The sequence below is a fragment of the Pagrus pagrus genome, assembly GCF_965226575.1.
Source record: "Pagrus pagrus genome assembly, chromosome: 6".
Classification (NCBI taxonomy): Eukaryota; Metazoa; Chordata; class Actinopteri; order Spariformes; family Sparidae; genus Pagrus; species Pagrus pagrus.
In genome coordinates this window covers 13,084,098-13,098,707 of record NC_140190.1, presented here as the reverse complement: position 1 = coordinate 13,098,707, position 14,610 = coordinate 13,084,098, and the positions used below count along the sequence as shown (strand labels likewise).

The window sequence follows — 14,610 nt, the reverse complement described above, 5'->3', positions numbered from 1 at the left end:
GGGGAGAGAAAGAGAGTTGTGAATCTACTGAGTCTTCATTTGCCGGCCCGAGCGAGGGGCCTGAAGGGAACTAAGCTAATGATTTTTCCACATTAAAGTTAGGAAAATAAAACAAATTAAAATGAAAGCATATGAAATTAAACCAAATCAGAATGTTTCAACTCTGCTCTCTCAATAAAAAATACTGAACACTGAATACAACAACCTTGCTCAGATTCTTGTTGTTGCACGTTGTCTAAAGTTGGGTGAAGCTACTGTTGTTATTCTTTTTGTTGGTTTTTGGAAAATGGGACAAATAGTGCTTCATTAACCAGAAGCAATCCAGGCACTCCAACTATGAGAAACTGAATCAAATGGGGAAGGAAACATTAAAACGCTCTGGAGGAGCCCTGGTGAAGAGCCAGTGGTTGAAATGTGTTTGCTGTTTTAATGATTTAGTCACTACACTAAAAGCTTTTTAAATATTTCCTTCCCTGTTCAAAGCATCTTCTTAAATTTGGATTGCCTCTGATTTTAAGCACTTTACTTGAGTATTTCAAATTATTGATACTTCATACTACAGTTCAGAGGTGAACCTACTTCACCACATTGATCTGGCAGTTCCTAAATTTTACAATCAATTATGATCCATTTTTAAGATCTTCCTTAATTTTCTCATATCGCAATGTATGATTTTCTTTTAATCTTGTGTGAACCAGATTTACATTTTAAGAGCACATGGAGTCCTGAAAAAGATAAATCTTTTGGGACTCATTGACATGCACTGCCAGTATTTCATTCTGCATAATGAATACTTTTACTTTTGATACTTAAAGTAAATTTTTGCTCATAATACTCATGTACTTTTACTGACGTAGACTACAGTTTAGTGCAGGACCTGTAACAGCGTATTTTCAGTGTGGTATTACTTTTAGTAAACTATCTCAATACTCCTTCCACTGCTCAGTGACGTAGTAGGTAACCAACCTTTGTCTTTTATAAAAATAAGTAATTTCACGTTGCATTAATCGGTGTCCTCCAGGTTTTCTATTGTTATTATAAGATTATACATAAATGACATGAATCAAACAGACTTTGGGCAATAAAGACACTTCAGAAGTCAATGTTTGAGTGGTTTATTAGAATAAGAAAGTTGACATAGAGCAAAGTCTCCATGCGGAGTGACAGGCAGAGCTCAGGACAATGTGGAGAATGGTGAACAACTGCTGGAGTGTGTGTTTGTGTGTGTGTGTGTCTGTGTTTGTGTGTGTGTGTGTGTGTGTGTGTGTGTGTGTGTGTAGTATGTGTGTGTACAGTGCAGTTGTCGGAGGGTGCATGCACGTGTTGCTTTTTGCGTGACGACAGACAGATTTCTTCGCGGACACAAGCACACACACTTGCATGTACTGTACAAATTCACACGTCGCTACTTCTGTACACACACAGAGGCTGTGTCGTCATGCAGCTACTGCACTTAAATTACATGTAAGCATCAAGGTTATGTACACGTAGTAGGGACATGTGTTGTCATCTGATGACAGCCTGCCCCCGAGGTCCCTGGTGAGAGCCACAGGATGGCAGGGTCCTTCACAGTAGCGGGAGACTCCACTCCGCAGGAGAAAAGTAGAATCTCTTTTAGAGCCTCAGCCTGTATGAGTTCATTCACTCTTCCTCCTCCTCCTCCTCCTCCTCCTCCTCTTCTTCTTTTACCATTCAGCATCCAAACAGGGCGCAACACCTCAGTGCCGCTCACAGTACTGCTTCATTGTCACTGTCAATATAATAATAATTATGATAGTCATCAGGTTCGTCTTCATTGTCGTCATCAAATCCGGCACACCAGAGAAATCGAAATTGAAATCATATACAATAATATTCCATATAATTTCAAACCAAATATCTACCACAGAAACAAACTATAGAAAAAACAAACATGACAACAGAAATGATCAGTGCGGACTAAATACATCTACAACTTTACAAAAATGCAAATGTTGATTTTGTTTTTCGCCTTGTTTTTGTGCTTTTTTTCCCTCCCTCTCACGCGTTGGCTCGGAAGTGCGATGGTGGATTTATTTCTGGACTCTTTCTAGGGCAGAGAGCACATACAGTGTAGTGGAGCACTGTAGGGCAAGATGGCAGTTATTGGCTGGGGGGCAACGCATCATCACTGGGGCCACACAGCACAAACAACCCCAACACACAAAAGGCATGGTCTCTTTAACAAGCACGCAGACACAACCTGATAAATAAGAAGAAAAAAGAAACAGACTGGGTCACGAGGGCTGGGTGGGAATTTCATGAATGTGCGTGTTGATATGTGCAGGGTAGAGATAAAGAGAGAATGTGTGTGTGTGTGTGTGTGTGTGTAGGGCTGGAGGCAATATGTGCCGCGTGTAACAAAAGAAAAAAAACTCCAAACAAAATCATTTCTAAGCAAAGGAAAGCAATTTCCCGCATGAGAGGCTCTGAGAATGTCTCAAAGAAATTGTAACACATTAAGGATTTGATGTGAAATAAAGCAGGATTTTGTGAATTACTTTGATTTGTGTTTCTGTCATCGACTCATTAAATTAACCAGCTAACCTTCGATCGTGACGTGCGGGACGAAAAGGGCGGGCTCGCGTCGCAGGTTGAGATAGTGCGAGTCTGTTGACAATAAAAAGGGGCTTAGAGGAGAAGAAGACAGAGTGCAGCTGGTGAAAGAGGAGGAATGACACGAAGTATGTAAAGAAAAGGGGAGGATGATGGCTTCGATAAACAGACGAGGTTACACCTGAATTCTTTAGCTGCTCTGTAATGTTGAACTAAGGTAATCAAATTATACTGTCAGCACGATAACATCATGTACAGTACCTTTCCTCGAATCACTCACTGTCGGCCTATTTCAAGCCTGAGCTCTTTTTCTGACGTTAATTCAGTTGCCTACCGAATTTGGTTAAATGGCCGACAGTATTGTGTGTGTGTGTGTGTGTGCGTGGCTGGTGGTTAGTGGAGGGGTAAAGAGCTGGTTGAACGTGCGCCTCCCCTCTCAGGGCTGACGTGTCTGCAGTAATCTTCTCAAGGGCTCATCAGGCCATTAGAGGGCCGGGAATGTACTTTGCCTAATCAAGCATGTTTAGTGAAACACCGGAGGAGATGCAGAGCGAGGACACGGCTGGCTGGGCACGCCGTCCGAGACAGAGAGGCCTCATTCACACACACACACACACACGCAGACACACACGCACACACAGAGACACGCAGCACTCAGGTCACAGCAGAGATGGAGACGGAGAGATGAGGGGCCGTGCTGGTGGAGGGCTCCGTATCCTCAATACTAATGACCTGTTTCAGGGTGGAATGTGTAAAGAATACACTGTACTAATGTGGTGAGGCGGTAATGCAGTAACATCATGTTCGCCCGCCTGACCTCCTCCTCTGTCCTTGCTTTCATAAATCTCTTTCACTGGCCTGTCTCCTGCAGTACCTCCAGCTCTGGCTGTGTGTTGAAGCTTATTACCGTTTCGGTACAGACTGAAATGTGTCAAAAACTGTCAGCTGGTATTGAAAATTTGATCTGATTCGCAATCTCGTTTACTTTGTTGGATAAAACAGTGTGAGTCGCTTTAATTCTGACAAACAAAGGGAGTTTATTCAATTATTTTGGGAAAGGTTATCGCAGGAGCGTTGGTGTTTCAATGATCTAATTAGTCGGACAAAATAAAGTTGGATTTTGTTGAAAAACTTTTGTATGATTTTCAATGGTAGGTACCGTATTACTAAAAGTATTGTTTGCTGTTTGTATTGAAACATTTCAAACAATACACAGTCTTAGTATTTTTGTCATTCAACTTCCATTAATTGTGAACTGTAGTGAATTTTTAATCAATTTTTCACTCTCTTTTAGCTCTTTTTTAGGTCTCCACCATTACTGGGGGACAAATTTGAGACTTTAGATGCTAAATTCTTCACTGTGTCTGCCACTCTGGGGTTTTTTTGAGCAATATTGCTGGGAAAAAAAACCTAAAAGGCCTAAAAACGACACTGATGAAAGCTATGAGAGGAATCCAAACCAAACCTGATGATTAAGGAGGCTACAAAGCTTCATTTTGCTGCTTTAAACTGAAGAAATATTTTTGGTTCGAAAAAAAAAAAAATGTTTTTCAAAACAGTCTCAAAATCCAAATGTGTCATGTCGGCACAGGTATTCAAACATTTCTAATAATGCCTGGCCCGAGTTTTTGTACGTCGTGACCCAAAGTCCCCCTTGACAAAGCCGAGCAGAGCTCTTCCATTTCAGCTGCACTTCTTTATGTAAAGTATAATGGTTTAAATATATTGTATAGCATGGACTGCTCCCACGCAGGGCTCTGACCCTGTTAGCATAGATTTGTGAATACCAAGCAGAGGGCTGCACCGCAACATTAATGGATCACTAGAGAAAGGAACAGGGTCAGAAAAAAACAGAAGAAGGGCGAGAATGAGAGTAAAATTGATCAAAGCTGTTTTGTTGCACTCAATATGAGCAACGCATTCATGGACACAAACCCAAAGAGACTCAGACACGCACAAAAACATCACCACGCCATGACCCAGATGAAAAAAAAAAAAAGAAGAGCTATCTCTGGATCTACATTTGAATCAAGAACAGACAAAAACAGAAAACATCAAAAGATCAGACAACGGAGTGAAAGAGTAACTCCACACCCAAGTATACCCATGCCCATCTGTGTTCTTTATCCCCCTTTTGTGATGAAACACACTGAAAGACAGAAAGGGACGGAGCCACAAGGGATGACCATTGTGACAGTTAGCCAGTGCCCCAAGTCTGGCCTCAGCCCCGGCTTCAGCCCCTCAACTCCTCCCTGCCCTGGCAAGCCGCTGAATAACGGGAGCGGGGTGAAGCACAAGAGATGCCCGGTCCTGGTTGGTACATCTCACATGACGGATGGAGCTGCTGTCCTCCTCATTGATATTCTGCTAGGCTGCGGCGCTGGGCTAGGTCCCTGACTCTTAACGGCTATTTGTTGCCGCAGTCTCCTCCTGCTTCTGGGGCACAAAGAGGCTCAGTGTCGGGGCAGAAGAGGCTGAATGGAGCTCCCAAGCGGCCGGGCCTCACAGAGCCAGTCAGACAGCCAGACAGCCACAGCTCACATTCCCTCCTTCAAATGGACTACGGAGCCCAGGGGGGCCTCAGGTCGGGTCAGACAGACCCAGGCATACTGAGAGGCAGCTAGGGAGGGAGGAGAGGAGGGGAGATATCGTCCCTTTTCCCAGTGCCCAACTTCCTCTCCCATCTCTAAACTTCAGTTTGCTTTGCTGAGAAAACAGTTATAAAATATCAAATTAAGTTGGCTTCATTTTGATGTGTATCTTGCTTATTATTGCTTTCTTTCACTTCATGACGGCTCTGTCCAGCACTGCCTCGGAGCTACTGGGAATCACAGAAATTACAATGGGAGTCTCAGCGCTTCGCTAGCCAGTGGTCAACCATCCAAACCTCTGATTGATAAACACATAGAGCTCCAAGGAGACACATAATAAAATCCATTCGTCTCTCTGATTGTTTGTATATAAAAAAAGGGAAAATAATGTTAACATCAGCCTCCTGCTTCACAGAAATGTCATTATATAGTTATACTTCACAGTAAAAGACAGGACACTGGTTGGGGTTGTCGTGGCCACTCACATTCACACGATCACATACACACAGACACACACACACACATACACTGCATGATTCACTGAGAGTCAATGCCCTCTGGCACGGCTACAACAGTTTTTAGTGTCATCTGAAATCCATAGTAAAGCACATTGTTGTCTGCTGGATGCCACTGGCACAAGAAAACAAAAGCAGAAACAAAATTTCACAATCAAACAAGATCCATGGTGTCAAAACGGTGAACAAAATGGCGGAGGGAGACCTTTCACATTTGGCGCTGAAAGCGAAATAGTCTTTTTTTTTTTTTTTTCTCCCTACATGCTCCACTGAGAAGTTTCCCTTTCCTTTGCACCCCTCTCTTTGCCTTTCTGTTTGTCCTGTGGTGTCAAAGTCAAGCTCTGCGGGTCGTACCACAAACAGAGCAGAGGGGTGCACCTCGGGTTAAGAGCAGAGGAACTGTAGACGTGAGGAGAGTTTCCTCCTCTTTTTCAACTCTCTCTTTGTTTCATTTCTCTCTGTCTCTCTCTTCAGTCAGCTGAATGACGTCAGAACATTGAATGACAGTGAGAGAGGACAGACAGGGTAAGGTTGGACCGGGACAGTGAGTCTGAGGGGTTGATTTATTCCAGTCTGCTGTTGGAGGGAATGGGTGTTCAGAGAGAGCTCACGTTCTTCTCCTCACTGGCCGCTGGGGGTGCGCTCTCCCATGTTCTTCCCTAGAAGATGGCTGAAGTCAGCCAGTTCTCCCAGCCCTCGAGGCCCATGCATGTCTGGCCTGATGAGGCCCTGACGCTGGGGGTGATAGGGCGCTCCATTGTTGCTGTTGTAGTTGAGTGCCTCGTGACTCCAGCGAGGCTCCCCATAGTCCATGTGGGGAGTGGGAGCGGAAACCACCCTCCGTCGGTCGGGGGAGTCCTGCGGCGTGGCGGGGTAGATGTATTCTCCCGCTGAGTTCCTCAGGGCGCCGCTGGGACGACCGCCACCATGCTCCCCTCTCTGGGTGGCGAGGATCAGATAGCGCTGGCGTTCTGTGTGCGGGGGCAGCATGACTTCCCCTGGGTCCTCTATCCGGACCATCCCTCCTCCCCCTCCACCTCCGTGCAGGAACTTGGAGCTCAGGTAGATGACGGAGTTGTTGGGGCAGGGTGTCCCTACGGCGGTGAGGAAGGTCTGGCTCTGGTCCCAGTCGGTGTCTGGGAGACGCATGGCCCGTTTCTGCTGCAGCGGGGTCTGCTCCGGGGTAGGCAGCAAACCTGGGTCCATCTCTCCTTTAGGCCAGCCGTTGGGCGTGACAAACGGGTTGTCTGCCTGCGAACGACGCCTCTCGCCGCCGCTGGTTCTTGTTACACTCATCACTGACCCGCTGCGGCCCTGCCCCAGCATGCTCTGCTCTTTGTCGTTCTTGCGGCGGGCACCGTTGCCTCCCGAGCCTCGAGAGTGGCGGTGGCGATGACTCATGATCCAGCAGACGGTGAGGCCCGAGAGGATAGCTCCCGTTGCGAAGGCCGAAACAGCAGACACCACCAGCAGGTTCACAGACACCAGTCCATCGGGCTCCTCGATGAAACTCTCCTGGAGCAGCAATCCTACGAAAACAGAGAGATACCATCAGTCAACTGGTGGGACCACGTTAATAGCATCAGTATTTCCTGTACTAAACATGTGGGAGTTCACAAACAGCGAGACAAAATGGCCTATTTTCTCTCTTCCCTCTGTGGGTGGGAACGGTCGTATGCTTTCCAGCCAAGGTAGCTCCAGCTAATTGCCTTCATTACTTAAAGTGGATGGTGATTTTAATAGCTGTAATAACTGTCTTCCTGATTGAGAATAGCTCTCAACCCTAACATGTTTCACAACATTAGCTTTACAGGGAGAGATGCCAAGTCCGGCATTAAAGGTGAGTAATAACTTAAAGTTTTCATCATGTTTACAACGAAAATCTTTGATACCTCCCATCTGGATGTTTGTGTCGATACACTACCTGTGACTTACAAGGATTTTTGATTAAAAACAGGCAGTTGTGTAGTTTTGGAGAAGAAATTCAAACTCAGAATTTTAATATTTAAATATGAATGAGGTACTAATACAAACACAGAAATATTTTTTTCCCATAACTGAATAAACAAGCTGTTCTCAGAGGAAAATAATGGCCCCAGAACACTGTTTGAAGCTAGAAAGGTGGCAGGGTCCGCCAAATATAAACAAAGTAAAACGGTATGAATTTCCTTTAACAAAGAGAGTTTGTTTATTAAGGCATAAAAAAAGTTCTTTCTCTTCTGATTATAATTTCTTCCCCTAAATTACAGTAAAGTGCGCGTTTAATTCTCTGGATACTTCAGCTTTTAGTCTAATGTACAACCACGGTTAACTCGCTGTCTGTGCTGCGAATGTATAAATAAAAAGTGCATGTGCTCCTTTTTGCTCAAACAAATACACTGATATTCTTCCCCTGTTGCATCTAAATGCCAAAGTCTGAACACGAGGCGGTGTGTTTATAGATAAAGGCTGCCATATCAGCAGACAAGACCATGAATTTCTGCATTTTCTTTTGTATAAGAACACGAGATGAACTCCCTCCGAGAGAAGTCTTTATGAATTATTGAAGATATGAATACAGCTAGACCACAGCGCGGCCTGCCACGGATCAATTAGAAAATGCCAGAAGAAAAGTTGTTCTTTGCTGCGTGAGCTCGTGGGACCGACACCAACGAACACAATGAAACTGTGCCAAGGGAAGCAGATTTGGAGAGAAGCAGAAGAAGGAAAAGAGGAGGGTGTTACTGAGAGAGACAGAGAAAGAGAAAGAGAAATGTTGCCCAAAGCGAACTCGAACATTTGGGGCCTTAGACAAACATAGTAATAGTTGTTAAATTACAACACCAATAGCAGCAGAGGGAGGACTGTCTCCACAAGGACAGCGAAATAAATCCTTTCTCGCAGAAAATAAATGGATGTCATTAATAGACATTGGGAGCCACTTACTCACTTACACACAGCACAGAGAAGCAGCCGAAAAAAAGAAAAAAAAGAAAACAGGACAAAGAATGAACATGCAGAGAGCAGCGGCAGATTTCACTGACAAACACTTTTATTGAGTGACAAATTCATTTTTAATGGGGACAAATGGAGCTGGTTGTGGTGCAAATACTCAAACAGCCTGGTGGTTAATTAATGTGGCCTGTGGCTTATAATAATAATGTGTTACTCTACAAACTGACATTAAGCTGAGGGAAAAGGCAGCTAAAGCCCTGTGAGAGACTGCTGAACGGCTGTGTGTGCCCGAGGTGCTCTTGTACACATTAAAGGGGCAGTTGACCAAAAAAACACAGTAAAAACTATTTCTACTTCAACCTGCAGTGCAATCTATCTAGTTTCATGTTATTTTCTGGCATTTATGTTGTTGGTTTGTGTTGGCTGAGCACAAAAAAAGCACTCTTTCAAAGCTCTCCAGTAGGCTAACACCTCTTTTTAAGAAACTGTGACACAGCTACTGAAGAAAAACCTCAGGCTTTGTTTTCAGCTCCTTCCCACTGTGAGGAGATGCTGGAAACTGTGCCTTGTTAAAAATAGCTCTTAATGGAAAAATAAGCAGAGTCATTTCTCGAGGTGGCCCAAAGCCTTTAAAGACAAAATTACAATGATCTCACATTTCACAGAGAGAATAACAAAGACCAAGACCAGAAAAAGCACATATGTGGCAACAAGGAGTCTACGATCTGATCTGTGCGGCTGCACAGCTGAACGGTAACTTCACCATGCTAACAAGGTCAAGATGACAATGCTAACAGGCAGAGGTGTGGACGCGAGTCACATGACTCTGCGCTCTATTTTAGCTCCTGTCCCTTTAAGGCCCCCCCCTAAATACCCAAGCTCCTCTGATTGGTCAGCTTACACACGTCTGAGCCAGCACCGCTAACAACAAAAGAGCAGTCGTGCTAAATCAATTCTTAAGTGCCAAACTAGCTGCTTGGCATAAATTATGGAAATGTATGACATGGTGATGTAATGTGATGTCACAAAGTCACAGAATTACGAGGCTTTTCGGGAGCAGTGTTTTCTGTGGGAAAAAGGAGCTTCTGTTGGCGCGGACTTTGAGCTTTTTAAATTTTAAGATCTGAAGATTAAAAAGTGCGATACCTCTTGACACCTTGTCATTGTGAGGGCAATCCATTCACTGACTAGTTATTGAGACATCTCACTCAAAACCACAAATGTCAATCTCATGCTGGCGCTAAAGGAAAAATCAGAGAATGAACAAACTGTGTAGGGTTTCTCATCTGGGGACAATGAATGTCTGCACAACAGTTCATTGGCAGTGTTGTGGTGATTCAGTCTGGTGCAAAGTGGTGGACTGTTGCTGGCAAGGCCAAAAATATAATTTTGTCATTAACAAAAAGGTTCAATATAAAGAGCCTTTTCTGTGTTCTCCTTTATCTATTCAGACAGTTGGTTCATTGCCAGGCCAGCTTAAAAGCCTCAAAGCAAAACTGCACTTTAAAAATTCAAGGTAACCAATACTGAGAATTATATTCAACCATTCATCGACCAGTTGTCAGTCACAATTTCATCGTATAGCTCGGACAATAGATCCTGGACGCTTTCCATCTTCTCAACAAGTGTGCGGTTTCCATTGACTGAAACCTGGCATTAATCAACTGGCCGTGTTGGTCAATCAATGTCCTTTTCAGCACTAATTAGTCCTTTATCACCAATCCAATAAGCTGAGTGATACACGTGGACACAGGCCATAGTTACTGCCTGTTAATTACGTGACATGAACAGTTCAGTTCAGTTCAGCACCAGACAAATCCTCCTGGATAACCGGAGATCATGTTTTATCAGCGGGATTGTGTCCGGTCTTAAAGGGTATTTGTTTTTAATTTTTTTGTTTGCCTCATGTCACAACCTCTTCTTTTCTCATTTCCTTCTGACTTCTTGTTCTTTCTCAGATCTTCCATTAGTTCACTGCTGCCTCTGAATATTAATCTTGGAAAAGTACATTTCCTTATAATATTTTGACCTAAAATGGGATTGTTCAGAAGTAGTTTTGATTCAACATTCTCCTGAAGAAAGCCCCTGCATGTGGCCTGAATTAAATGAATTTCAAAGTGTTTATTTCACTGAGTATTAAGGTTTATTTCGGAGGTAAGCTTTGGCCAATGGGATGTAATAACTTGATTGCTCAATACCCTCAAAATTGCTCTGAAACGCAGATGGCAGCTTATAATTCTGATCTCTCGTCACGTCTTTCTTGACGGTTCCTTCGCGGTGGCACACGGCCAGGCTAACGTTAGCCGTCGTGCATTTACGTTCCCCTATGTTTATATTGACTTTGACGTTTGTTGGGAGTTCTTTTCTCCTTGAACACATTGTTGGCATCTTTGTTGCAGCAGCCCAAACATAACCCTGATTCTTGCTGTATTTATTTTCAAGTTTCAGGCCAATGTTCAATTTGGAAAGACTGCCAGCTTCAATCACATTATCGCTCCTCTACTCAGTAAAAAGGGTGTTCTTGAGGGCAGCAGATGCGACACGGAGAAAGGCATTTGGAGGTTATCACTGTGTTCATCTACAGTGTCCACACACACACACACACACACACACACACACACACACACACACACACCGCAGGAGTTTGAAAAGCCAGGTAATGAATTGATTCATTTTTTTCAATAAACCGCAGCCCTGATGACTTTGTAAACAAATATGACGTGCTGCAACCACAGAAAATTCATAACAAGGCAGCAACATAACTGGAGGAAAGCCGCAGATCCCCTCTTACACACACACATCACATCTGGAATTGTTCTTGCTGTACTCAGCTGCAGAGGTTGTAGATATTTCTCTAACATTTACCTCAACTGTGGTCCAGGGTTGCTGTGTGGCACTTCAGATTAAATTCTGCACGGTGCAATAATACTGCTGTCATCTTTATGCAGGAGGAAAGGTCCTGACAAGTGTGTGTGTGTGTGCACGGGGGGGTGTGTTTTTGCTGTAGAACGGAGACACACATTATGCTTTCCCAAGTCTCTTTACTCTGTCTCAGATACGTTCATTATTCTTTCGCAGTTAGAAAAAGCTTGAATATGAATGGACGGGCGGCTAGATTTCTGTGTTGTTGCGTGACAACAGGCAGGTTTCCCTGCATCCTACCGAGAGGTGACAGTAGGAGCAGCAGCTTGCGCATTCCCCTCCCTTCAACTCTCCTCTACCAATCCTGCTCCCTTATTAAAGCTTAATAGAAGCCAACGGACCTGCCTGTCAGCCTGACGCACACTGAGCTGCTTGTCTCGAGGCTTCCAGCTCCAATTACAGCATAACAATCGGTGGAGGGGAGAGAGGAGGAGAGGAGAAGAGAGGGATGCTCTATAGGTTGAGGAAAGGAGGGGTGAGGAAGGAAAAGGAGATTTGAAACAGAAGAGGAGGGAGGATGAGAGGAGTGGATGGCTGAGGGAAGAAGACGAGAGGAGGGCGTAAGTGAGGATTAAAGAGGTGAAGAGGAGAGAGGAAAAGGACAGTGGAGGAGAGAGGAGACCTACTTTGAGGCTATTTAGGTTAGGATATTTGTGCACAATAATATGACACATCGTGAATTTATATATTGCATCAGTTAACTGTCAAACTCAAAAGTACAAAGGAGCTCGCTCATAGTTTAATTTTTCTTTGGTATATGATTTCCTTTGTCTCTAACCGGCAGTCATCTGTTCCTCCCTCCAATCCTCTTGTTAGCCGTTAATCCTCTCTCCATATCTCTCTCTCTTACCCACCACTCCTTTGATCACCGGGGGTGGCCGCATGATGGAAGTAATGGCTTCAAAATTCAAAAAAGAAGTCAAGACACCTCAACTGGCACACTTTTCGAACCAAGGTTGCTCTCGCACGATCTAATTTAATATCAGCGCCGCAAAGTCATGTTTCCGTTGCACATCGATCGTGACAGCTGTGGTCGTGTTAATCGGAGTGATTTTTTGCAGAAGTTTTCCCTCACGCCTTCCGCTCTCATCCACCCTCTCCCTCCTCCCTCCACTCTGCCGGTGAGGAAGGGAAATTAATGAAAAGCCCTGCTAGCGCCATGCCAGTTGTTAAACATTTCCCTTGATTAGAGCACTGGCAGAGGAACTCGGTGTATCTGCGCGGCCCATGCTCACAGCTTGGCGGCGCTTTCGACAATGGCCTTGCGAACATGTGTGTGTGAGATAAAGACATGGAGGCAGATGAAGGGGAGGATTTTTAACTCGGCGTCAGTGATGTTGATGTTGATTAGAAGCACACATCCAAAGGATGATCAGGTCTATTACAACTTGGGTTACAACATGGTTTTCCCATCATTTCCACTGGCTGCTGTACTAATCAAAGTAATTGCTTAAATATGGGAACACTGCAGATTCACTAGAATGAAGTTTGGCAAGAAAGACAAGCTGGATAATCTAAACCAGTGTTTCCCAAGATGGGAGACCCCTCAAGAGAAATCTTAACAAGAGGAAGAACAACACATTTCTCCTACAGAAAATGATCCATATTTTTCTGATGTGTCTCAAGTCTATTCTCGTAAATGCAACTTGTGACGGGGGGGTTGAGTTACACTGCTTGGCTACGAAGGTGCCCCAGCCAAAAGGTTGTGCACCAATGATCAAACAACTTTATTCAGAGGTAAAACCAAAAATAAGCAGGGCCAAAATGTCCCTCGTTTCAGAGGGACTTCGACTTCAACAAATATGACAGGAGAGGTGAAGTTGAACCACCTGAAACTAAATGTCCAGGAAAACAATTTCACCGTTTGCTGCTTGTTTCTCTTCAACAAAAGTCAAACCAACCTTTTTTATTTAGCAGGTTGAGGTCTGGAGAGGTCACATGGTATGTTGATGGAGATGGCAGCTCAGAAAGTTCTTCCCAAGAACTAAAAAATAAAGCTTACCCCTGTCCTTATCTTAATAATCAACACAACAATAAACACAAACAAAAATGTCGATCAACTAAGAAAACCAGAAATCTCAGTCTCCTTAAAGATTCACCAAAGATGCAGCCAGACAGAAAATGGGACGCCTTTGCCAAGGGACAACCAGAAGATTCACTGGCTACAACAAATGTGACCACTGGTGATCCCACACTGATCACTACGTTTGCTGTAACCTTCCGAAACCAATGGTCCAACATGTTCGACCGTCTTTCTTTCTCTGTTTGATTCTTTGAACAAATACAAGAGTTACACTGAGAAGGCCTTAAAGGAGCGACTGTCTGAAAATGTGCACTGCTGTCCCCGTATTTAAATGATGCCCGCCTCACCACAACAGGTGGCTTTTCATTCCTCCTTTGAGTATAGCCATTAATAACAGCTAGAATCGCTTTTGGTTTCCAACATGGTCGGGCAGCATGTTCTTTTCCAGCGAGTGATCGAAATGACGAGCGAGACTGAAATAAAACAAAATTATTCTCTAAAAAAAATAATCACTGGTACCAATAAGCTCTCTTCCTACACTAGTTTTGATCACTGTCTGGAAATTGATGCTATTTAAGACATTAACAAAGTACTGTTTGACTGAGGCTTCCTACAGTTGGATAAGTTCCCTAATCAAAAGCCAGGCGAGGCAACTTTTATGCAGTTTGAGAGCTGGAATACATGTATTAGCAACACAGCACATCAAACCAGAACAAAGAGACTTCACAGCATCCCGGCGGACCTGCCGATGCCACGAGCACACACTTCTGAGCTTGATAGGTTACGACTGTGTCAGTGTACAGCCACTGATCTGAGGGGCTTTCATCTCCAGAATCCACCATTTCTCTGCATGTTAATGTGTTTATGCACGCGGTGACGGCAGGGATGCACGTGGCAAAGCATGTGCGCCGTGGTGTGAATTAAGTGTGCATGGACGTATGAATATGTGTGTGTGTGTGTGTGTTAATAAGTGACTGCATGCACCGCCTGCACCCATGGCTCAGTGATTTTGCTCATTATCCTCCTCTCCTTCTCCTCTGTTGAAAGACTG

The 14,610-nt window shown here is 44.2% G+C and overlaps 1 protein-coding gene across 1 annotated transcript in view; it reads right to left on the bottom strand.

Moving 5' to 3' along the window:
* Window positions 1–1,099: 1,099 nt before the first annotated feature.
* The window catches only part of sema6bb (sema domain, transmembrane domain (TM), and cytoplasmic domain, (semaphorin) 6Bb), a 132,413-nt gene continuing 118,902 nt past the window's right edge, over window positions 1,100–14,610 (bottom strand). The window contains exon 17 of the mRNA XM_084355712.1: window positions 1,100–7,209. Coding sequence (XP_084211838.1) covers window positions 6,302–7,209 — 908 coding nt within the window. The 3' untranslated portion in view covers window positions 1,100–6,301. The remainder of the gene's footprint in view (window positions 7,210–14,610) is intronic.